Source organism: Ambystoma mexicanum, chromosome 9 (genome assembly GCF_040938575.1).
Source record: "Ambystoma mexicanum isolate Mex_15411 chromosome 9, UKY_AmexF1_1, whole genome shotgun sequence".
In the NCBI taxonomy this organism is placed as follows: Eukaryota; Metazoa; Chordata; class Amphibia; order Caudata; family Ambystomatidae; genus Ambystoma; species Ambystoma mexicanum.
The window spans coordinates 675,126,451-675,152,274 of NC_090931.1; the positions used below are offsets into that span (position 1 = coordinate 675,126,451).

Below are 25,824 nucleotides of genomic sequence, written 5' to 3' on the forward strand. Positions count from 1 at the left end.
GCGGCTTTCCATTCCTCTCTTGACAGCACCCCTTTCAGCCGTAGGTACAGGAAGATCGGGATCGGGTGGATTTGGAGGGCATCTTTCAGTTCTGAGATTGATATAAATTTCTCCTTCCTCCACAGCTGACCGACTCTTTCTAGACCTGCATCAAACCAGGTTTGATATCTGGCGTGTTCGGGGATCCTCTCACGGATGCCAGGTGACCAGAGGTGGCTCAGGGGTGAGGGCCATGTTGTAACTCCTGTCATACCCTTTCCCTTCTTCCAAATGTTCCACATGGTGCCCAATATCGGGTGTTCGTGCAGTGGTTTTACAAGCTTCGATCTGGGAACCCATAGCCATTCTGCGAGGGTCACGTTGCGTAGGAAGTCATTGTCGAGTTGGACCCACTGGAGGTCCTTCCTGTCTCGTAGGTGTGGGACCAGAATCCTCAATTGTGTTGCCTGATAATATATTTCTATATCTGGAAGACCTACTCCTCCCAGCTCCTTCGGTAGTATCAGGATGTCATATGCTATTCGTGGTTTTCTTCCATCCCAGAGGAAATCGAGTATAACTTTCTTGACCTGTCTAAAGAAGTGTTCTGGGATCATGACGGGAAGGACCTGAAATGGATACAAGAAGCGTGGGAGGGTCACCATCTTGATAGCATTCAAGCGTCCCATCCAGGAGATTGTGAGAGGCTTCCATTTTAGTAAATCAGCCTTTAGGGCAGCTAGGAGCTGGGGGAAGTTCGCCTCGTAGAGCTGTGAAAGATCTCTTGTTATATTAATCCCCAGGTAGCGTAGTGTGGATTCCTGTATGGTTAGGCCGAGGTGTGCCAGCTCTCCTTGTTGTTCGGGGGAGGGTACGTGGAGCGGGAAGAGGATAGACTTAGTTCTATTGATTTTGAAGCCGGAGAGTGTTCCATATTCTTCAATGAGATGGATCGCCCGCGGGACTGACGACAGGGGGTTGAGTACGTGCAGCAGGATGTCATCTGCGTACAGGGCCAACTTGTATTCCCTACTGTTCACTCGGATACCTTCCACGGTGGAGTCCGCCCGTAGAGCTCTGGCAAGTGGTTCCAGGGACAGTGCGAAGAGTATCGCCGAAAGGGGGCATCCTTGTCTCGTTCCCCTGGTTAGTGGGAACCAGCGCGAAAATTGGGAATTCACCATTACTGAGGCTTTCGGGGTCGAGTAGACAGCTTTAATTGCTTGGCGGAGGACAGGGCCGAGGCCTATGTGTTTCAGCGTGGCTTCTAGGAAATGCCATTCGACCCTGTCGAACGCCTTTTCCGCGTCAATTGACAGCAATGCTGGCATATTTGGAGATGTTCTAGATTCATGTATAAGGTGGAGGGTCTTGCGTGTGGAGTCAGCGCCCTGTCGACCCAGAATAAAGCCAACCTGATCATTATGAATTATCGAGGGCATATGCGTCTCTAGGCGGGCTGTGAGGATTCTTGTGTATATTTTGGCATCGGTATTCAGCAGTGATATCGGACGATATGAGGCACAGTACTTCGGGTCCTTTCCTTCTTTGGGGATTACTGCTATCAGTGCCTCTGAGAAGGACGCGGGGGCCACTCCGGAGAGAAGAATGTTATTGAAGAGTTCAACCATAAAGGGGAGGAGGGCACTTTGAAAGGTCTTATAAAATCCTGCCGTGTAGCCGTCATTCCCGGGGGCCTTCCCTGTCGGGAGTCTTTTAATGGCGTTTTCTACTTCTTCTGCGGTAATGGGGGAGTCCAGTGCCTGTGCTATATCTGCCGGAAGAGAAGGCATGGAGACCGCCGACAAGTAATCCGTAATTGCTTCCAAGCCGGGGGCTTCTTGCGAGGTGTAGAGCTTCTCATAGAAAGTGGCAAAGGCTTCAGGGATATTGGGGGGGCAACGGACTCGGAGTGGTTCTTCTTTTTGTATAGTGGGCACCCACCTCTCGCGACGCTGGCCTCGGAGTCTAGCAGCGAGTAGTGCCCCCGCCTTATTACCATGTTCATAGTGCCTCTGCTTTAGGCATTGGAGTCGGTGCTCAAAGGCCCCTGTTTTGAGCCGGCGCAGTTCCTCCCTTTTGGCATTGGCTTGTTCTATCTTGTGTAGCCTCTCCGTAGTCGCGGTTTGTGCCAATTGGTCCAGTTGAGTGATTTCGGTCCGTAGCCTACTCTCTATGAGTTGTCGTTCCCTCTTTTTGGCCGCACCCTCCCTGATGAGCACCCCTCTCCAGGTGGCTTTGCCCGCCTCCCAGACTGTGTTCGTGGAGAGGTCACCTGTGTTGTTTTCTTCAAAGTAGTGGGTGATGTCCTGTTCGAGTTGCTCACGGAAGACCGAGTCTCTAAAAAGCGATTCATTGCAACGCCATTTGGTCGACCTCTGGGGAAGGGCCATTTGATCCAATGTGACCGTCACCGCATCGTGGTCCGACCAGGAGACCGGGGATATACTGGTTTCCGTCATTGCCGTTGTGAGTGCAGGCGTTAGGTATATATAGTCTATCCTGGAGTACGTGGCGTGTGGAGTCGAATAGAAGGTGTAGCCTGTGTGTGACGGGTTCTGATGTCTCCAGGCATCTGTTAAGTTTTATACATCCATCAGTTCTGCCACCCTCGAGCGTGCGCTGGTGACTGGGGTGCTTGCGGAGGGGTCGCCGGCTTGCCTGTCAAGTTCAGGGTCCATCCACGTGTTGAGATCCCCACCCAGGATTACTTCGCCTTGTGCCTCAGTCATAACCTTGGGGATCGCTTGGTGAAGAAACCGAGATTGGCCGGTGTTTGGTGCATAAATGGATGCGAGCGTGACGGTGGTGCCTTGTATATTGCCTACAAGGACAATAGTTCTACCGCTCACGTCGGACCAAGATCTCATCATCTCGAATTGTAGGGTCTTGTTAATCAGGATGCCCACCCCCGCCTTTTTCAAGGGGCCAGAACCCCAGTGTTCGGAGCCTAGTTTGGGGTGTAATACTCTCCGTTCTTCGCCTCTGGAGTATCGAGTCTCTTGTAGAAAGAGGATATCGAAGCCTGCCCTCTTGAATTCGCGGGATACTAGAGATCTCTTAGTGGGGGAATTGAGGCCCTTGACATTGAGGGTGCCGATTTTAAGGGTGCCGTGCCTGTCACCTGTTACGTTACGTTTCGTGGACATTGTTGTACATAGTGTGTTCGTCGTGTGTGTCGCGTCGTCTTCGAGGATTAGTTGCCACAGTGGAAGTACACTGATAAGTGTTTCGTGCCTCGTGTGGCATTGCATTTGCGATCGTCCCACCCACCTCCCCTTCCCTTTGGGTATTGGTCATCATACCCAGTGTTCCCGTTTTCAATCTGAGTCCTGCATCTTTCAAACCCATGTGAAACTGAGTCTTAAAGGTGATGGCGCCCGCGTTGGACCAGATGTACGCAGCCGGCCTTTCAGCGGACCGCCCGTGAGGGTTATAGCCACGCAACCCCCCCCCCCACATGATAGCGTATTATGGTTTTGAGCCCCCTCCCCCCCAGTTTGATTGCTGAACATCAATCACAGAATAACAAGCAACAAGAACTGTTATTACAGGTAAAAGATAGAAAAGAAATGCAACGATACGTATGGGTTCGAGGGACGTCATTCGCCGGTCGACCCTCAGCTATGACATCAGTGGAAAGCGCACGATGTGGGGTGTCCGGCGGGTCCGTGACGACGTCCCACCGCTAGGTACCAATTCCCTGGCCCATGGGTCCCGAGTGAGGTTCCCCAGGGCAAATGGCGGGTGGGTGCCGCCTCATCCATTTACGTCCGGGGAGTCATTAGGACGTCTATATTTTCTCGCTCCCTTGACTTTATTCCGCTTCGGGCCCTGGGGTCTCCTCCTCGCTCCATCCCGTGCCAAGTCGCCGTGTGATTCCTCCCGTGGGTCCGGGCCCACGAGATCCGCAATGCAGTTCCGGATGTCATCTTCAGATCGGAGCGTTATCCGCCTGCTCTCGTGCTCAAAGTTGAGGGAGAAGGGGTATCCCCACCTATACCTTGTGCCTCGGTCCGTGAGCCACTTCGTGAGGGGGCTGCAGAGACGCCGTAGAGCCAACGTGAGCGATGAAAGATCTTGGAAAATGGTTATCTGGGCCCCGCTGAGGGTGAGGGAGTCTGCCGATCGAGCCTTCGTGAGAATCCTTGTTCTATCCTGGTACCTGTGGAACTTGGCTAGGATGGATCTTGGGCCCCCTGTTGGGCCGCCGGCTCTGTGTATTCGCTCAATTGCGGGTTCGTCCACATTCTCATCTGCGACTAATATCCTGATGATATCATGTATGGTGTGTTTAAGATCTGACTCTGTTTCACCCTCGCGCTCCGGGATCCCAAAAAAGCGGAGGTTGTTACGGCGCTCCCTATTTTCTAAATCGCCAATTTTTAGCCGGATGTCCTCTTCTCTTTTCTCCATGTTGCTCATTCTGAGGTTCAGTTGGGCTTCCATTACATCGATCGAGACCTGGTTGTTTTCAACTCCTTCAAGCCTCTGTTCTATGTTATCGACCCTCTGGGTCATTCTGTCAATCTTGCCTCCTAAGCTCGCGCCCATGCTTCTGATCTCGCTTAGGAGGGCGGCTATGTCCCCCTTGGTGGCTGCCGCACCCGCCTCGGGGGGCTCAGCTGACATCGTTCCGTTGGTATCGGGGTCCGGGTATGGGGGGACGTATGCGAATCTGGCGAGTTTGCTGCGGATGCTCATGCGATGTGTGAGTGCGGGGAGGCACGCGCCCCTATGGTGGGGGCCTCTCCCTCTGCAACGTGGCTCTGGTTGGTTGCCGGCGTAGGATGCGGGATGGGGGATGGTGACTCAGGTGTCCCGGTGAGCTGGAGTGAGCGACGAGAGGAGGCACACGCCCTGGGGTCAGGGGCACTACCCTCCGTTCGCACAGTACGTATCCGGTGGTGGTCTCCAGTCTGGTATCCTCTGCCACTCAGGTTCCACTGCACTGTCCTGGTGTAGCCTTTGGGGCCTGTCTGGACTGTACTGAGCCCGTGGGGGTCCGGTGTGGACAGTTCGGGGCTAGAGGAGGCCCGGATCAGGCTTGTGGGGGGAGGGCCCCATTCGAAATGGTGCCTGGCTGCTGAGGGAGTTCCGCGCTAGGCCCTCAATATGTGGGGCAAGCTCTGTAGCGTGGGGGGAGCCATTCCCTACTGAGTGGGGGGAAGCAAAGAATTTCGTATCCTCCAGGTGCCCTGGGGGCCCTCGTGCGGGACGCGAGGGTTCGTGTCCTACTCGGCGCCTCTGGGGTCCGCCTCCGCCATGTCGATGGAGGAGGGGGGCTCCTGGTCTCCTTGGTCGGCGCCTGTTGTAACTTCAGGGGGGGCGCGGGTAGGAGGCGTCTTGTTGTGGTCCCAGGAGGAGGGAGCGCCGTGTCTCCGCAGGCAGGGTGGCGTTGCTGGCAGCCCTTGTACTCGGGGGTGGGAGCGCCTCTCGGGGGCCCTGGGAAGCCTGCGCGTAATGCGGGCGGAAAACACTCACCCGACCCGGTTGTAGCCAGTCCGTGGGGTCCGCAAGAGTTCTGTGATCCTGGGGGGGGCGGCCAGCGGGGGTGGTGCGTTGGAGTGCGGGAGGCCGAGCAGGCCGTTCACGAGTTTCCGCGGCTTCAGTGCTCCGGGGAGGTGCTGCGCAGGAGGCCCGAAGGGGGCGGCCCAAATCGGGGCGATTTCGGTGGGAAAAACGCTCCGATTCTCGTCGGAGTTTCGCCCGGAAGTCGGGGGCCAGGTTCAGGGGGCTCCGTCCGTCGTTGTTGCTCGGGTGGGGGGGCCAAAAGTGGGGGCTCAAAGCACTTTTGGGGGTTAGGGGAGCGGAGCTCACACGGAGGGGTTCTGCATCCGTGCGCCCCCTGGCGGCCAGGTCGGTGTTTTTTAAGGTTTATTTGTTCTTCCCTTCTATGAATGCATCTTGGTCAACATAAACTTACAGCCAATGTAGCACAAGAAACTTGGATAACCCACTTTGCCACTATCTATGCATCACGAAGAACAGACCCTCAGAACACACTGTCTGCAATAGAACGAACATGGAAAGTACATGCGGAATTCGAAGATTTCATCCAGCTGATCAAAAATCTTAACACCTCCAGAGCACCAGGCCCTGACTGTCTATCCAATGCTGTCATTAAACAAAACCCAATTGCCTGGGCGAACTTCTTGTGCCACATCACAACCTTGATCAACACACTCCACCGAATACCAAACTCCTCGAGGTCGGCAATAATTGTACCAATTCACAAGCAAGGATCAAGGGAAGATCACCAAAATTTCCGCCCGATTGCCCTCCTCGATCCGTTATCTATTTGCAGCAGTACTCCTAAAACAACTAACCACGTGGGCCATAAAAAACAACAAATTTTCGACCAGGCAAACAGGCTTCACGGCTAACGTTGGAACAAATCTCAATCTGATATTATTACAACTAATCAAACATGAAGCCATCAATTCCAACACTAAAATATACGCAGCATTCATTGACCTAAAGATGGCCTTCGATGCAATTTCACGCGAAAAACTATGGTCGAAACTTAGAGCATGGAACTGTCCTTCGAATATCCTTGAACCGATTATCCTACTTTACTCAAAAACCACCATAAAAGTAAGACTATCGAAACAAGGATCCACAACATCCGCCATACTAACAGCAAATAGACTAAAACAAGGATGCCCTCTAGCAGCAACACTTTACAACCTGTACACTGCTGACATCGAAGAGCATCTAACATCCAACAAAACCAACCCTCCAAAAATCAATTTGATTCCAGTTCCGGCTATGGCATATGCAGACGATATCGTCCTACTAGATAAAACACCAACTGGTCTACAAGCCTCTCTGACAGCTCTGAGTCAATACATGCAAAAAAACGAACTAACGATTAATACTGAAAAAACCAAGACAATGACTCTCACCAAACCACCCACAAAAAAACCATACCAACCGATCTTTACCATCAACGACTCCAAAATTGAAAATGTGACATCCTTCAAATACCTTGGTATTCCAATAAATCAATCGAAATCAGAAGAGCAATGGATAGACAAAATTGACCAAACATCCCAATCAAGACAAGGTTGTATACTTCACAGAAAATATGGCAAGTTCTCTTTCAATCCCATTATTGCCTATTACAGACAGAAGTACATCCCGATATTAACATATGGAACAGAAGCAATGTTGAATGCCCATACAATCAACTGGACGAAATATGAATCAATATTTTGGCGTAAAATCCTCCGACTTCCACAAACATACCCAATGCCAAGAATACGCTACGAAATGGCAACTCAGTCAATCGAATCCTTTGTACAATGGAAAAGACTAGACATTTTCCGCAAAATACTGACAGATGAAAAAACGCCAGCTATCCAAATTCTACGACCTAAAGAAAACACCTTTAACACCACAATATTACAAAAATGGAAATCCTCAATCAGAAATGAAATGGAAATTGAAGATATTACAGAAGAACTCCTTACGCTCCGTCCAGAACATGCAAAAATAAAACTCCTGCACAATGACTGGATAAAGACCATTCAAAAAAAGAATACCTTCAAACAGAATCTCCAATGCACAAAAGACAATAGAAAAATCCATGAACCACCAGCCTACTTGCAAATCTTCCCAGACCAAATCATTCGAACAACGTTCTTAAAAGTACGTCTGAACATTATTCCCACAAAATCGTACTTATCTACAACAAGACAGATTGATGCTGAAAATAACTACTGCAGGTTCTGCAAAGACCAAAAAATCGCGGAAACCATTTTCCACCTGGTCATGGAATGCAAAGAACTCTCCCCTCAACGCAAACAATTTGGAACGTTCTTTCAACTTTCAACCAAACAAATGACCACACAAGAAAGGTGGGCCGCTCTCCTCAGCGACCATAATAACAAATACACCTACACAATTGCCCTTTTTCTAAGCTCTATATTGGAACTAAACAAAAAAAAACACCAGGAACTGTACTATAAATCATTAAACTTTAATGATTAACGAAATTCCTGCAAATGATGAAAAAGTTTCCAAACAAACTATATCATCAACAAAATAAAATAAAAAAAAATAAAAGAATGCATCTTGGTTTGTATTTAGCATTTTTGCTTCTGGTGTCAGAAACTAGGAGAACATGATAATAGATTCTGCAGTCAAAAGATGTTAAATAATAAAGTCTTCCGTCAGATGAGTTAACATAATAGAAATACTCTTTTCAGTCAGTTGAGGTAAAATAATAACAGAGTTTTCCCGCATTGGAGGGACATTAATAATAGCATATGGCAAGAGTTCTAAATATGGAATTACTTACTGTGACATCAATGCATAGAACATTTAGTCATTTATTGGAAAAGGTAGAAGGAGGCTTGGCACCTACTGAATATGGATTGATTCATTTGTAGTTTTCTATTTAAAATAGCATCTACATATTAAAGGAAACATGAAAAAAAGACGTTCATTGAGGGGAAGTCAGGACGTCTCCAAGATGCAGTCCAGACTCAACAAAGAGAAAGGTAGGTACTGCTTTCGGGCCACATATTCTCCACAAAAATACATCACAACAATAACATTTAGGCTTTGTGCAGATAACTATCTACATGGCAGTTGAAGGGAGGATAGGTGGGAAGGAGTGTGCAAGGGTGGGGGGGGGCTGACTGCTGGAAGGAGCTACTGTGCCAGGGAGGGAAGTGTGTGCACAGAGGGTGGGGGAATCGGGATGTTGGAGGGAACAGCCAGGTTTTGAGGGCTTTCCTGAAGATAAGGTGATCCTTGCGTGCAAGTGGGAGAGAGTTGAAGTAGGTGGGTGCAAGGACAGAGAAGCAGGCACTGCCTAGTCTGGAAAACTTGAAAGGGGGGACTACCAGGAGGTGTGCAGAAGCTGATCTGAGGATTCTGGTGGGGCAGTAGCATGTGAGCTTGTTTTGGAGGAATTCAGAGCATCCACGAAGCAGGTCATGGCATCTGTTCCACAAGAATATTATATTTCTTTGTATTACATTCTTCCCCTTTTTCATGTCTGCCTTAACAAACCTTTCCATAACACCCAGAGCTGAAAAGAAAATGCTATAAGATGGCAGACCTGTGATGCCAGTTTCTTTAGTTTAGTGTCATTCCTAGACATCCCTCTCCTATTAGCTCCCCACATCAAACCCAATACCAGATGCATCATCCTAGGTGACATCAACTTAGGTGTCAATGATAAACAGGATCACAAAGCTGAACCTTTCCATGTTGCACTAAAAGACATGAATTTTAAGTAGTGAATGCACCTACCCATAATAAGTGAAGAACACTCTATTGGGTACTCATGCTTAACTCCCAGGTATCGATCGAGTCGATCGCACCCCTTGACTGGACTGATCACCACTGCATCAACTTCACTTTTTTCAATAATGAGACATGCGACCCTAAGACTAAGATAATGTTCACGATTGAAACAAGAAACATCCGGAAGCTAACAGCTGACAACCTATCCCACTTACCTAGTGATGCCCTTTCATCCTATACGGCCATAAGGGATAATCCTTGTCACCTTGCAGATATAGACCCCTAGTGTCTCACAACAACTATCGACTCAGTAGCACCCATTATAACCAAAACAAAACGTGTTGACAAACATACGAGTTTTTGGTTCAATGATGAACTAGTCACGCTTCGGCGCACTAAAAGATCCCTTGAACATATCCACAAAAAATCTCTCACAACAGACTCAGCCAATGCATTCATAGCAGCCAATAAAACATATAAAGCAGCAATCATTACTCACAAAGCTAATGCATATACCACTTGCATTAATAACGCCACCTCAAACTCTAAAGAGCTTTTCACCATCCTTAGAAAACTGGAAAATCCAACCCCAGTCACCACTCCTGCCACCTCCAGCAAAGAATGGTGTGCCACGGTCCAAAACTCGTTAGCCTCCAAAATTGAATTACTACAAAAGAAAATTCTTAATAAAAAGAAAAATCCTGGCTGACAAAAACGTTCCTGAATCTACTCTCAATATAACTAATTATAATGCAAACATGCTATTCCATTTCTCTCCAGTGACACAAGATTTAGTGTTAGACACTATCTCCAAATTAAAAGCCTCCAACTGTAAAGGGGATAATTTCCCAGCACATTTAGTTAAACTATGTGCCCCCACTCTCACTCCTATTATTACTAACTTTGTGAATGCCTCGTTCAACACAAACATGGTTCCAGCCAGTATAAAAGAAGCATGGGTGATCCCACTTCTGAAAAAACCTTTGCTGGACCCAACAATCCCCACAAACTACTGACAAATAACCACAGTCAAGATCATAGATAAAATAGCGTATACCCAAATTCAAGCCCATCTAGAACAAAACCAGCTCCTTGGAGCTAGACAATCAGGATTTGGGCCTAACCATAGCACCAAAACGGCACTTCTGGACTTGAAAATCCAGATGAACACCATTAGGGACGCCGGTAAACTCTGCATATTACTATTGCTAGATATATCACAGCATTCGATCTAGTGGACCACAATAAACTATGTGCTATACTAGCGAATGACTAGCTTCTCTAAAGATGCCATCTCTGGGTGAAATCCTTTCTAGCCGAATGTATGTCCAGAGTATCCATTGGTAAAGAGGCTGCTGATCCCATTTCAGTCCCCATTCGGGTACCTCATGGGTCATGTCACTCTCCTACTTTATACAATGCGTACATCAAGCTCCTTTTTTCGGCTTTGGATGCTATGGGTGTCATCTACACTAACTTTGCAGATGACACCCAGATCCTCATTCCAATCACAGGGAACTATTACCATGACACTTTGATCATCAACAAAATCTACGCAATAATATAAAATTGGATGGCTCTGAACAGCCTCTGCCTCAACAATGAGAAAACAGAGATTCTCATTTTGGGCACCCGAACTAAAATCAACGCCCTCCACTCGGACTATACATCTATCAACATTGATGGTACTCTGATTCCAGTTTCAAAACAAGTTAAAACCTTAGGAGTCTACTTAGATGCAAATTTAACTATGACAAAACATGTGAATGCTCTATCCTCATCCACCTCCTATACGTCCAAGTTAAATGCCCTAAATTGCCAGTTCCTCTCGCCAACAAATTGCATTACATTAGCTAGGGCATTGATATTATCCAAGTTGGACTACTGTAACATACTACTGTAACATACTCCTACTAGGTACTGCGAATACTAACTTAGGCAAGTTACAACTCATGCAAAACAAAGCGCTACGAGCAGCCCGAGGTCTAAAAAAGTCAGACCACATCTCTAATATCAGGAGGGAGACCCATTGGTTACCCATTAAGGCCAGAATTATTTTCAAAAAACTGTGTGTTACCCATAAATGTCTCACTAAGAAAGCACCCACTTACATCAGTAACTCAATAAGTAAAAAAGAATGAAACAACGCTCAGATCTAACAAAAACTCACTCCTTGTGGTCCCGCGCTACAAAAGCTCTAGAGCCAGGGGATGTAGCTTGCCAGTCATGGCCCCTAAACACTGGAACGCACCACCTTTAAGCATCAAAAAGGAAGACTCCGTCCAGTGCTTCAAAAAACGACTAAAAACGCGGTTGTTTAACCAATTTTAGATACTGAACACATAGCTAACAATAGACAATCACCCTCCGCCCTAGATAGATACCAATTAACTACTACCAAAATATGTAAACAAGTAACATGACTTATGTAACGTCAACCAATGTTGCTTCACTATGTAATCTTTTTTGTAAATGTGTGGTATTTGTATGTATTTGTATGTACTTTGTATGCTGTCGAATTATAATCAAGATGTCTGTAACTACGCCGTGATGCCCATGGTTTGGGCGTAAAACAAATGCAATAAATAAATAATTAATAAATAAATTCCTCTATGAAAGATTATTTGTAAGAGGATGGGGAAGTATGACGAGTTAGAATGCTTTTTGAATCCCCAATTTTAGTGTCCGCATCATCCTTATTTTTGCTGTGTTAGGCCCGTGAGGCCTATCCCTGCTTATCCTCTTAGTACACGGCAAGCCCATTCTTACCAATTTACCAGGCCCCTTGGAGAGTGGGCTCCTGCAAACGGAAGACTAGAAACAGGAAGACGTCCTTTCTTCTTCATGGGACGGAGCATAGTGCACGACCACAGAGAGAGATGCATTCCTCTAGTCTGCTGGGCAGGCACTGTGTTACGGTCACCGGAAGTTATAGCACTTCCAATGTAAAAGGGAGAAGAAACAGCATCACTTTGTTCTTGCAAGGGATTATCTTGCAAGCGCTGAGAACTGGATGGTGTCGGTCAGTCGTTATCAGTCTCGTTATTCGGTACTTAAGCTCATAGTGCCTATTGGCTATGTTAATTGCTAACTTTCCATCTTATCATCCAGACCACTCTCTCCAAGGACCTGTTACTTCCATCCCTCAAGCTAGGGGTCAAGATTTATCAGTAAAAAATCTTTACCTTCCCATTTCTTGTTAAAATACCCTTCCATTTTTTTCATTGTATGTTTCAATCTCCTCCTTGCTGCAGCTTCTGTTCCTGCTATTTCAGTAATTAGGGTGTGTGTCTAGCAGCACTCCCGCCTTGAGAGGAACTCGCCCACAGAGTTATTACTATCATCCTGTGAGACCTTTCCTTTATGGTGCAGAGTGTATTGCATCTGTCACTCCAGAGAGGTGAATCTCGCCTGTAAAACCAAAACTGACATTGTGTTTCTTTGTAGTCATTTGAATCCTGCACCTATGTTCTCTTCAGGGGTTAACAAAAGGAAGAGTGAATGGTTGCATTTAGTGGCAGTGCTAGGGGATTTGGAAGATTCCAGAATGACTCCATTGGAGTAGGCTTGTGTCGACTGGGCGCCTTTCCTTCGTCATGAGTGGGAAAGCCCAGAAGTCGACGCTCGTTATAGTTCTTGGTCTTCCTGGTCGGCATTATCCCCAGTAGGGACATGGCCTTCGGGCACCATGCTCGCCGAGCACCGTCCTTAAGGTACTTCAGTAGGGCTGGCCATTCTGTGTTGAACTTTAAGTGATCTCCTTGTAGGGAGTACGTTAGCCATTCCATCGCGAGGAGAGACCATATTTTTGCGATCCATTCGTGATCTAGGGGAGGGTGTGCGGGAGGGTGTGCTGACTTCCATTTGCGCGCTAGGACCAGGGCCGCCGCCATCATCATGATAATGTAGAGTTTCTGGTGGAATTTATTCTTGATTTCCTCCAGGACTCCGTTCAGCCCTATCATGGCTAGGCCCCAGTTCCCCCCCCGATTTGAATCCCCAACACTTGTTCGATTGCTGAATGGATAGTCTCCCAGTATTGGGCTCGGGTATATCTTGTGGAGCCTGACCGGGTTTAGGTGCCATTGTGTTAATAGTTTCATCCAGATTTCTCGGACTTGAATTGTTCTTTTAACTTTTGTTGTCTGGTTCCATAGCTTTGCCCATTCGGCTATGTCTATTGTAGTTCTTGTGTCGGCGTCCCACTTTGCAGTGTATGTCCTGGTCGGTCGGGGCTCCGCCTCTTTAATGAGTCTGTAAATGTTTGCTACTACTTTTCTGTCTCCTGTGTCTGTATTTAGATATTTCTCGAATGGGGTAAGCTCCCGACTTCCTGCGATTCTCATTCCTGGGTGGGACAGCCAGTGCCTCAGTTGGGCATAGGGAAATCGTTGGTTTTCCCCCAGGTCGAAGTGCATTAGGTTTTGATCTGGGATCCAGCGAACATGTCCGTCACTCTATGGCAACCTCCCCGCTGCCACACTTGGAATGTGGAAGCGTTGAGGCCAGGGGTGAACTGGGGGTTTCCGAAGAGTGGCGTGTAGGGAGAGGGGAAGGAGGTAGTCCGGGCTTTGTTCACTGCCGAGTCACAGGCCCTCCCCACAGTTTCAGTAATCTGGCTTGCATACATTTGTGGTGGTCTGTCTGTCTTTAGTTTCCACAGAAACTCTTCCAGCCCCGCTCCCACCACGGCCCTGTCCATAGGTCTCCATATTTTCCCCTTGTCGTCCCTTTGCCAGTCTCTGATGACCCTTATTTGGGCAGCAATGTAATATGCTTTGAAGTCCGGCACTCCCAGCCCCCTGTTCACCACTGGAGATCTCATCACCTTCACTGCTTCTCTCAGTGATTTGTTGTTCTAGAGGAAATTGTCCATCGCCTTATGGAGTTTTTTTGAAGAAGCAGGGCGGTACGTGGATCGGGAGGGAGGTGAAATGGTAGAGGATCTGCAGCAGGACCACCATTTTCAAAACATTGATGCGGCCTAACCAGCATATGGCAAGTGGCCCCCAGTCTATCAGTTTTGTTTTCAGTTTCTCTAGTAGGGGCGGAAGGTTAGCTTGATGCATGCCGTTCACTGTGCTGATCAGCGTTACCCCCAGATACCTGATGGAGTTGTCTACCCATCTAAATTGGAAGTTATGTTTAAGGTTTTGTACTTCCTGCAGGGTTAGTGTGAGGTTAAGGATTTCCGATTTGCTTATGTTGACCTTTAGCTCCGCCAGAGCCCCAAATCGATCCAAGTCATTTTGCACTGCTCCCAGAGAAGTATCTGGCCGGGTTATGGAGAGGATCATGTTGTCTGCAAAGGCAGCTATTTTGTGTGGGACGGCCCGAATGGTATCCCTGTTATCTTGTCATTTTCCCTTAGCCACCAGGAAGGGCTCTAAGTGCAGGGCGTACAGGATGGGAGACAGGGGGCAACCCTGTTTCGTACCCTTTTCTACTTGGATCGATTCAGATATGTGCCAGTTTATCACAAGTCGCAGGAGAGGGCGTTGGTAGTTGGCCTCAACTCTTCGTAGGAAGCTCGGTCCGAAGCCCATCTGCCTCATGGTTGCGTAGAGGAATCTCCACTCCACTCTATCGAAGGCTTTTTCCGCATCGACAGCTAGGAGAAGAGCGGGGATGTCCCTCTTCTGGGATTTTTCGATCAGATGGGCTATCCGTCTTATATTGTTGCTCGTTTGTCTGCCCCTCACAAAGCCTGATTGATCCGCATGAACTAGTCTAGATCACATATTTTTTAAACAGAATGCTGGCCAGTTTATTTATTTTATTTTCAGGCAACATGCATCAAAGGTATGGGCAGACCACCCACAAGATAACAGCCCACTAGTGCCTCTAAGAATACTCCAGTCACCACATCACTCCGACAAGTGGGAAGAGAGAGAGATGTTAAGCGAAGCAGCAGAGAGCCTGTGCAGCTGTCAGGAGTGCTTTGCCTGCCACCTAACACCAGCGCACGCCACGCTCCAGCAGCGGTTACAGAACTCCACACAATGGACTGCTATGAACATTCAATCGGAGCGGCTCCCTGACAAAACCAAAGACATTTCCATACTTACCATCAACTTAGATGTGTCATGGCCCCCTCATGAAAAAAAGGACATCAGGAAACAGGAAGGTGTCGTTTTTTAGGTGAGGTTAGAGGAGGAGGAGAATGCTGCAGACCAAGGGACCAGAAGGAGGAAGGACAGTGGACTGGAGTGTGGAGGCGATTTACAGAGAAGGTGAGATATTAGTTGATGAAAGTAAGTGGTAGAGGCTGTGTGGAAGGTGACATAGTGAAAGTTGTGTGACTGAGTACATTGCCAGCGCTCGTATGAAGTAGCGCAGCCCTATTATTGATTTTAAAAGGGGGGATCGCGTGCGTCGTGCTTAGCCCCGGGAATAAGGACACCTTGGTTAGGGAGAGTATTGCTTCTTCTAGACAAAAGAGCAAGGGGCGGCCCTAAGAGCCCTTTCATAAAATGTTAATGAAAACCCTTAAACCGTCTCTGTGAGTTGGTGTATTCTTAAGGCCAATAACACTAAGGAGGAAAAGAGGGAAGAAAACCCTGTGTTGGACCACCCTCAAACAAAGGGTAACAACCTTTAAAACTAGACATACAGGTCCACCAGGTATCTTGTTTCAATTCAACGTAGGTAACCTCGGATCAACAAAAGGGGTTAAGGGAAGAAGGCCAGCCCTTATTTCGTTAAATCAATAGGCAATTTTTAGAAAAATATACAATTTTATTAATCTACAGAACAAATCATCATAAAAATCTATACAAAGATCATACACTCACTGAAGAATATAGCAGTACATTTGAAAAGCTTGTACTGACATAGAATAGTTCAGGGAGGGAGAACAATATAGTTTGCTAATTGTCAAATTCACCCTCCTTATTTCTTCAGTGTTAGATAAGACAAAGGTAAACATCAGTGCAGTGACATAGATAAAACCGTCAGTCTAGGGTGTACAGGACAGAGCAAAATGGCTCTCCTGCAAGTTTGAGGTATTATGCATATAAAGTGTCACGTGCAAGTGCAATTGCGCAAAAATTTAAACAGAGTGTCACCGGGTTTTCTCAAACATATACAGCATTCTCTCATTCAACACATCTCATACACACCCTTCTCAACATACTGTTATCCAACATGTTTCTTTCCGTCGACCACTCCACACAAAGGGAAAAAAAAGGGGGGTATAAACAGAAAATGAAAGGAAATTCGTCAGGGAACTGTCATGTCTATGTCAGTCATTTGTGCACTAAGTAAAACACGAGAACACACACATTAATTGATTCTCTCGTGATACAATCCTATCAATGCCTATAAAGAAATACAAATAATGGCAATAGAACAATGGGCCACTTTGGTATTCCTATAGGGTGTATGTCCACAGCCACACCCCTTGTTGAAACGTTTAGTTACCATCCAGAGGATGGTCCAAGAGGCTCAACTGCACTCTCACGTGGACAGTTTGGCCGAATGAAATACGCACCAGGCGTATAGATCCTGTGCTGCGGAATATTCTCATCCAAAATGTGCTAGGGCATCACACCTCAATTCTCTTCTTTTTAAACAGAATTCTATCCGTAAGTGGGTAGAGTTGTCTCGGCCTGGAAGATCCCAATGATGAGAAAAAAAAACGGAACAAGAGGCCTCGGAGTCCAAGTTTTGCTACCACATGCTTCTTAATGCAGGGTCTATCACATGTAGACACTTGCTGTAGTCGGGCTTCACTCCGTACGGTTCCGTCTTCCGTATTCTTAAGGCCATCTGTGACAGTACTGTGTGAGACAGATTGCATCTATGAACATTTAGACCTGAGCTGTGGAGATTTCTATATTGGACGAAGTAATGTGAATTCTTATACATGTGGTCCTTTGTGTTGGGGAATGGAAGCCGGAGAACACGATCAAGGACATTCTGAAAAGGAGAACTGCTGCTTAACAAACCAAACCGGATCTCTGCACCATCACTTTCACTGGCTGCGTTGGAGTTTGGCCAAGACCTGAATGAGCATCAATAAGAAGATCCAACCCTCATCCAGAAGGGATACTGTGCTTGGAGGTGAGGCAAATGGGCTTCTGCAAATCCAATAGACGTTTACTGAGCTAGCAGAGCAGCTTGTTCTTGGAGGGTAACAGTTTCACAGACTGGAAAAACCCTAAGCATAGTAGGAGATATTAACAGTATGCATGATTATCCATGTGATCGGGCTGTGCATAGAGGATGTGACTCATGTCTGTATCATAATCTCTGTGGGAGTCGCTGAACCCCACTGTTCCCCTAATAATGCTATGCCTCCATCTATTTCAATTCAGATTGGATAAAGGTCGCTCGATGGGAAATGGAAAGTCGATAAAAGTTAAACAAACACACATTTGCCTTCTTCTTCTGACTTGACCTCTTTGAATGAAGTAAACATGCAAATTAGTTTCAATGTATGTGATGACCTAGAATCTATTATTTTCCCCTTTAAATCCTGTCCCTCTGCAAGATGCAAAGAGGAGATTTCTAACGGATAGGGTATGATCTCTGTAAGAACTCCTGTGGACCTCTGTTGATTGAATCATACACTGTATTGTTATTATTTTCTGCTATGCTAATACTATACTACTATAACCTTCTACAAAGATAGCTCTTTTTAACTGTACATATCCATGGCTTTTGCTTTACATTAATTTCCTCTTAAATCGTTTTTTCTTCAATTGAGTTATTTTTTGTTGTTGATTAAATGATGTATTCCAATTCTATGACAAGACTGGAGGCGAGCATTATGCTTCATCTTCATTTATTCTACTCTTCAGCAGTTCAACAAACATATATAACAAAAACCATGAAAAGTGTCCTAACAAACTTTTCTCCTTTCCAAAAACTACAAAACCCATGAGCCTCTGTAGTCCATGCTCATTCCACCTTTCACAATCCACTTCCTGTGCTTGGACTCCTCCTCTTCTTTTACTGCTCTTCAAGCAGATAAGTACTATTCCTTTCCTCTCCGAATGACAGTGGTAAACTGACTGAGTGAGAGGGAACGTTTGTTAGTAAAGGAGATAAATAAGGTTTTGAGAGTGAAAGCACTTTGATGTGAGTGTGTGAGAAGTGGCCTTAGCACTTGTTTTCAGGTTTTATTAGGAATTTGTCACAGACGGGCGTTCGCGCACTAAGTTAGACGTGTTTCGTATCTACTCGCCGCGGGTTTAGCCACGGGATCCGGAGTAGATTTATTTAATGCATAATTTCAGCCGCGAGGCGGACGGTCCCGTGTCGCACTTTCGGCACCTTTGGAGTTCAGTCAGCCTCGCAGCCGTCAGGGCACCGGGAGTAGCTGAGCTCGAGAGGCTCAGGCCCCCTCCTTTGGGAAGGAAGCCAGCAGTGCGCTGAGGCCGCAGCATTCGGTCTCGTAGCCCCAGCCCGCGGGTGGGCGGAGCTAGCGCGCGATGCGCAGAGCTTTCGCTCCCTCAGCATAGCCCCCACCCGCGGGTGGGCGGAACTTAATCGCGAGCGAGTCGCGTAACGTCGTCTCAGAGCGCCGATTGTTTGTAGAACATTGCCAGCGCTCGTATGAAGTAGCGCAGCCCTATTATTGATTTTAAAATGGGGGAGAAGCGATCTCGTGATCGCGTGCGTCGTGCTTAGCCAAAGCACCATCCCTGCAATTCAGCAGCCCCTCGATATAAAGGGCATTGATAGACTCATAGAGTGACGCAGTGAGGGCGAGGACCCTCACAGGAGCCAGAAGGCTAAGCAAAATTAAAGGTGCAGCCACTGAAAAGAAAAAAAAAGAAAAAATTATGAATATCATAAGAGAGCAGTGGGCATGCTGAGAGACCTGATCCAAGTATTTTAGGCACACAGCACAGTAGAAAATGTCTGAATTTGAGTGGAGTGAGGAGGAGCAGTCCCATGACCTCGCTGCCAGCTTTAAGCAAGTGTGGGGTAGCTCTCTTATTGATGCAGTGGCGGAAGGGGTGAGACCCCTACAGAAGAGGCTGGAGTCGTTGGAAGCTATGCTTTCGCAGCCGGATAATAGCACCGAAGTTGATAGGCGCACGCCCACAGAGCCCTTGAAAGAGGGACGTAAGGGGAGTAAGCTAGCCCTCAAGAGGAAAGCCTCTGACGACCCCCGGGGCTCATTTGAAGAGGCGGTAGAAAAGGCCTCAGAGGTGCCTGACGCTTTCGCGAAGCTTAAAGAAGCTTATCTGCAAAGGCAGGCGGTGCCGAACCTCACGACCCCCACTCCAGGGGATGACAACATCGGAGCAGACCCTGGCTCGGAAGAGGAGCTGGTAGAGGATCAGGCCTCCTTAGAGGAAGAAGAGGCAGAGGAGGAAGACTGGGCTAGACCCAGTGGGGGTAAGAGAGCGAGAAAGGAGAAGCATCTCCTAGAAGCGCAGGACGATATGTTCGACCTGGACAGCATCGACAATCCGAGGTCCACCGAGTGGCAACCATCCCCCCGAGTAACCCAGTATATGGCGGCGAGGCTACGCAAACCACTAGACAAGGAGGTGAGGCAACGTCTTCGGGCGGAGTGCCCGTGCCCAGACCTGCCAGGAAAAGTGGCGGAAGCCCCCGAGCTCGACCCGAAAATGCTGACCTTCGTGTCCAAAACGAGCAAGGACCCCCGTAAGGGAATTGATAGATCCTGGAAAAGCTGCCAGGAAAAGGTATTAGATTTGGCAGGTCCTCTCGCCAAGATTATGGACCTTTCAGAGAGGGCGAAGGACACTGGAGAAGAGGTTGACCCAGAGGCCCTCGCAGGGTGGGCTCAGAGAGCTGTCTGCCTTCTCGGTAACGCGAATTGCGCCATCGCGTCAGAGAGAAGAAAGGGTCTATTACTCAAAATAGATTCAAAGTTGAGCGACTTGTCATCGTATGAAGCTGGAGAAGGAGCCCAAGGCCTCCTGTTCGGAGAGACCTTTGGGGAGGAGATGGGCCGATTCGTCGGAACATACGCTTCACTAGAGAAGGCGCAAGCATCAATTCGTAAAATATTCCCCAGTAGAGTTTTTGGGGGGACCGGCCGCGTCAGGGGTTGTGCAGCAGGTCGTAACCAAAGAGGAAGGAGACCCCAAAACCCCAGAGCGCAATACTGGGAGAACAAAAGTCAAGACACGTTCTTCCCGTCCAGAGGGAGGTTCCAGAGGGGCCGAAGGTCCAGAGGTTCGGGACGAGGTCAAGGATTTACACCAGGTGAGAGTGATTCAGTATCCTCCGGTAGGGGGGAGGACGCGCATGTTTTTAGAGAATTGGCGCAAGCTTTCAAGCGATTCCTGGATATTGCAGACCGTCAGAGGTCTGCAGCTAGATTTTATAGAGGCCCCGGTTCAGCTGTACAGGCCGCAGAGCCTGATAGCGAGATAGCGCAGCTTGTCGGCAAAGAGGCGATAGAGAAATGCGAGATATCCCAGAAGTTTGTGAGCAATATGTTCCTGGTGCACAGGAAGGAGAAGGTACGCCCGGTTATAAATCTCAAAGAGCTGAACGGCTGGATCGTGTATCGACACTTCAAGATGGAAGGCGTCCATCAGCTCAGAGACTCCCTAAGAGAAGGAGACTGGCTGACGCGTCTAAATCTGAAAGACGCCTATCTTACGGTACCTGTTCTCGAGGAGTACAGACCATTTCTAGCTTTTCGCTGGCTTTTCGCTGGCGAGATCGATTCTGGCAATTCAAGACAATGCCAGTCGAGCTGGCCTCTGCACCCTGGGCCTTCACGAAGTTGATGAAGCCGGTAGCAGCAGCGATCAGGGAGAAGGGCGTCAGGCTGATCATTTACCTGGACGACCTCTTGCTCCTGGCAGAAAATCGGGAGGTATTGGTATACCAAACAAAGTGGGTGCAGGACCTTCTGACCTCCTTAGGATTTCTGGTGAACACAGAGAAGTCGGATACCACACCAGCGCAAAGGTTAGACTTCCTAGGATTTGTCCTAGACACCAGGAAGGCGACTTTGGAACTTCCAGCTCGGAAGATGAGGGACATCAAGAGGGGGATCAGAGCATGCTTGGAGAAGCAGCAAGTTTCTCTCAGGACTTTAGCAAGAATAGTTGGACTACTAGCAGCCTCCATCCAGGCCATTTTTCCTGGTCCCCTGCACTACCGTGCGCTGCAGAGGTTGAAGATAAAGCATCTGCAGCAAGGTCTGAAGTACCACCAACTGGTACCTCTAGATCAGGACTCTATTACAGAGCTAGAATGGTGGTTAAAGAATATGGATGCTTGGAACGGGCGAGCCATATTCGGAGACAAGCCAGATCTAGTAATAGAGTCGGACTCCAGCCGGAAAGGCTAGGGAGCCAGATGTGGGTCTCTACAGACCAGAGGCAAGTGGAGCGAAGTGGAGCTTGGTCTGCACATAAACTGTCTGGAGCTTTTAGCAGGATCATTCCCGATCAAAGCCTTTACGAAAGAAAGAGTGAAATCTTGTGTCCTACTGAAGATGGACAACATATCAGCGGTGCGGTACATCAACCATTTAGGTGGTACGAGATCCAGGATGCTCGCAGAGCTTGCCAACGACCTGTGGCATTTCTGCCTACGATCAGGGACGTCAGTGACAGCAGAGTACCTGCCAGGGACACTGAACGTAGTAGCAGATTGGAACTCTCGGTACCTATCGGATTCCAGCGATTGGAGGCTGGATCCAGCTGTATTTCAGAGACTGAACACGAGATGGGGACCATTGCAGGTAGATCTGTTCGCTTCTTGGCTCAATGCGCAGAGGAGCCTCTACTACAGTTGGAGGCTGGATCCGGGAGCACAAGGAACGGATGCATTTCTGCAAGAGTGGACGGGAGGTCCGCACTACGCTTTTCCCCCCTTCGTGATGTTGAGCAGAGTATTAGCGAAATGTCAGAGGGAGAAAGCGGAGTTGGTATTAGTAACACCGTTATGGAAGTCACAGGTATGGTTTCCCACCTTAATGGAAATGGTGTCGGACATACCCAGAGTCCTCCCCGACGGGGAGCGACTGCTCACGGACCCAGCTGGGTTGTGTCATCCTCTGAGAGTGAGAGGGACACTCCCTCTAGTCGCATGCAGGATATCCGGAAACGGTGGGCACTGCCAGAAATTTCGGCACAAGCTGCTCAGCTCATCGCCGAATCCTGGGCCCCTTCCACTAGGAGGAGCTATGACGCAGCTTGGGCCAAATGGACAAGCTGGTGTAGGAACAGAAGTGTTCATCCCGTTTCAGCACCTGTAGTGGAAATTCTGAATTTTCTAGCGAACCTATTGCAGAGCGGGAAGGCTTTCCGTACAATAGGGGTGTATAGATCAGCGATTTCTGCGGGTCACATGCCGATAGAGGGCGTCCCGGCAGGAGAGCATCCTGCGATAGTAAGGCTCATCAGAGGAGCAAGATTTAAGGCACCACCGGAGCCCAAGTATAGCACAACGTGGGACGTGGCTGCTGTGCTGCGCCTTCTTGCAAGTTGGCTGGCAGATAAGTACCTGTCGCTTAAGAAATTATCAGGCAAGTTAGCTAAGCTATTATGCTTAGTTTCCTGCAAAAGGGTATCAGATGTGAGAGCACTAGATGTTAACAGACGGTCCTTCGGACCGGAGGGAGTCGCATTCTCCATAGTCAGAAGGACTAAGACAGGGACCTCTACGGTGCATTATCCGTGTTTCCCGAACAAATCGAAGTGGTGTGTAGCACGATGCATTAAGGAATACGAGATTAGGACTGCAGAGTATAGAGCAGCAAGTACTACTCAGCTATTGATAGTGCGCAGGAAACCCTATCAAGCAGTTGCAGCAGCTACCATCGCAAGATGGGTCAAAGAGGTCATGCATGCAGCTTGTGTGAATGTAGACACGTATGGGGCCCATTCTGTGAGAGGGGCAATGGCCTCGTCGGCCGCGAGAACAGGAGTGCCTTTGTGTGAGATAATGCTAGCTGCAGACTGGTCAAGCGATAGAACTTTTAAAGAGTTTTACTTTAAGCCAGCAGAGAGTTTGGCTAGTACAGTGTTGGGTAAGCTTTGAACAAGCATAATGCTCGCCTCCAGTCTTGTCATAGAATGAAGATTACCCCTGCTATCTGCGCAGGGAGTATTAATTCTATTAAAGACTAGGAGGCGAGCATTAAATTCCCACCCGAGTATTGTACTGTGTATAATATGTCAATGCAGTATTATGAGCTAGTACGTTACGTAGACACCACCCTAAAGTATCCTATTGTTGTTTTTTCATAGGAGAAGAGCAAAAGAATAGCTGAAGGCAGCACCATGGCAGAGAATATCAGGAAACCGAGAGTACTCCGGCAGTTGAGTTAAAGTTCAGGAGAGTCTTTGCACCATTGACGAGGATCAGTTAAAGACCATAAGAGACTGTCACAGCGAGTAAAAGCAGAGGAGGAGTCCAAGCACAGGAAGTGGATTGTGAAGGGTGGAGTGAGCATGGACTACAGAGGCTCATGGGTTTTGTAATTTTTGGAAAGGAGAAAAGTTTGTTAGGACACTTTTCATGGTTTTTGTTATATATGTTTGTTGAACTGCTGAAGAGTAGAATAAATGAAGATGAAGCATAATGCTCGCCTCCTAGTCTTTAATAGAATTAATACTCCCTGCGCAGATAGCAGGGGTAATCTTCATTGTATGCTACCCACAACGTGGACATATGCGCCACCCAAACAGCTGTTTTCGTGCTTTTTTTTTAAATACGTCTTTATAAATTTTAACACAACATAACATTCAGACTCACTAACCATTATCTGATGACACATCACATTATTCAGCTGTTCTGCATTCCCCACCCCCACCTGCCCCCACCTATTCCACCTGTTTTATCCTCTCGTAATCAGAGTTATACTGCTTGAACCCTCCACCCAACTCTCATGCTGTTATTGGTGATGGTGCATGTATTTGTGTCTGTGTTTCGTCCTGTGCAAGGACGCTAGTTCCGGTATCATATGTTTCCAAGCCATCAGATTCATGTTTTGTTCTTCCTGGCCTTTTTGGGATGCCTCCTGCCATACCACCGTTTCTGCTTGTGCCCATTTCTGAAGGTCTATAAGCCATGTGTTTGTCACTGGGCCCTTACGTGCCTTCCATCCCATTGCAATCCTCAGTTTCGCCAAAATATATGCAAAATCCAGCAGCTTGCTAACATGTCTTGTCTGTTTGGGTCTCGAGGAAGATACCTAGCAGGCACGCCTTGGGAGTGATCGAATCTGCCGAAAGGCCAATCTTGTTAACGTTTGGGATATTCCTTCCCAAAAAGAGCGCACTTCAGCACAGGCCCAAAATATATATATATATATATATATATCAGGTCCGCATTGACCGAGCCACATTTAGGACAGGTTTGTGTCGTCGCTGTGCTGAATTTTGCAATTTATTCTGGCATCAGACATGCTCTGTGGTAACATATAGTTGGATCAACGGTAATTTTGCGTTCCTGGACACTCTCTTATGATACCCCATAATCCTACTCCAGGTTTCGTCTGATAATTGCTCCCCTAAATCTGTTCCCACCGTTGTTTATTCAGTGTCAAATGGCCATCAGGCTTTACCATCAGAGTCTCGTATAATCTTGATACTGCGTGTCCCCCCTCCAAAATATCGTATAGTGTTTCTATAGTTCGGTCTTCAAGCAGAACTCCCCCCCGCTGCCGGCCATGTCAGCTTCAGTCCGTGTAGAAGTGAGGCGTGGGTTATATATTGCCCCTCGTCAATTTCTGATTCTGCCACTATCTCGCTAAAGGTATTCGGTCTCTCTTCCATCAATATATCTCCCATCGCGGCAACCCCTTTCGGCTCCCAATATTAACGCAATTTCAGCCTAAGCTGAGAATCCTCACTCTTGAGTGTCTCCAATGGGATCTGGGGTGAATAAGGTGTGCCTTTGCCCATAAAGCAGCAGGCCCTTTGCCACATCACAATGCCTAGTTTCAGCAGTAGAGGAGGCCTAGTATCACTTGGAACCTTGTCCCATACCTCCATACCATCTCCTTTAGGAAGAACAGGGTACATGTTGGTTATAGTAACTCTGTACCCTGAGTCTGTTCATCGGATAGCCAGTATGTGGCAAATTGCAGCTGGCACGCCACGAAGTATCCTTCGAAGTCCGGCACTTTTATTCCACCCTGTTCGTACAGCCTCTGCAGTCTTTCTAGTGCTAGGCTACACCTCAGATTGTTCCATAGGAAGCTTCGACAAATGGTATTCAGCTTCTTGAAAAAGGCTTTAGGTATATTGTATGTGATGTTCGTAAAATAATGCAGCAGTCTCGGGAGCACCACCATTTTCAGCAGTGCGGCTCTCCCCATTATTAAGAGCGGCAGTTTGGCCCAAAATCCCATAGAGTTCTCTATTTTATTGATCGCCTTCACCGTATTCTGCTTGTGTTCCTCTGTTGAATTATGGAAATTACCCACCCCCAGGTATCTAAGTGTTACTGTTTCCCATTTAATCGGTAATACCGGTAGCCCTTACCAGGGGGCTTCTGCTGTACGCAGCTAGGGGGAATAGCTGGACTTCTGTGGGTTAATCATGATCCCTGACAATTCTGCGTACCGCCCCAGCACATCTAGTACATCAAGTACATTGGTTTCCGGTTGTCGTAGATAGAGGAGCA

The 25,824-nt window shown here is 47.7% G+C and overlaps 1 protein-coding gene across 1 annotated transcript in view; it reads left to right on the forward strand.

The window, feature by feature from the left end:
• The first annotated feature begins 8,298 nt into the window (after nucleotides 1-8,298).
• LOC138488500 (cyclic nucleotide-binding domain-containing protein 2-like) overlaps nucleotides 8,299-25,824 on the forward strand; it is an 808,593-nt gene continuing 791,067 nt past the window's right edge. The window contains exon 1 of the mRNA XM_069615519.1: nucleotides 8,299-8,486. Coding sequence (XP_069471620.1) covers nucleotides 8,414-8,486 — 73 coding nt within the window. The 5' untranslated portion in view covers nucleotides 8,299-8,413. The remainder of the gene's footprint in view (nucleotides 8,487-25,824) is intronic.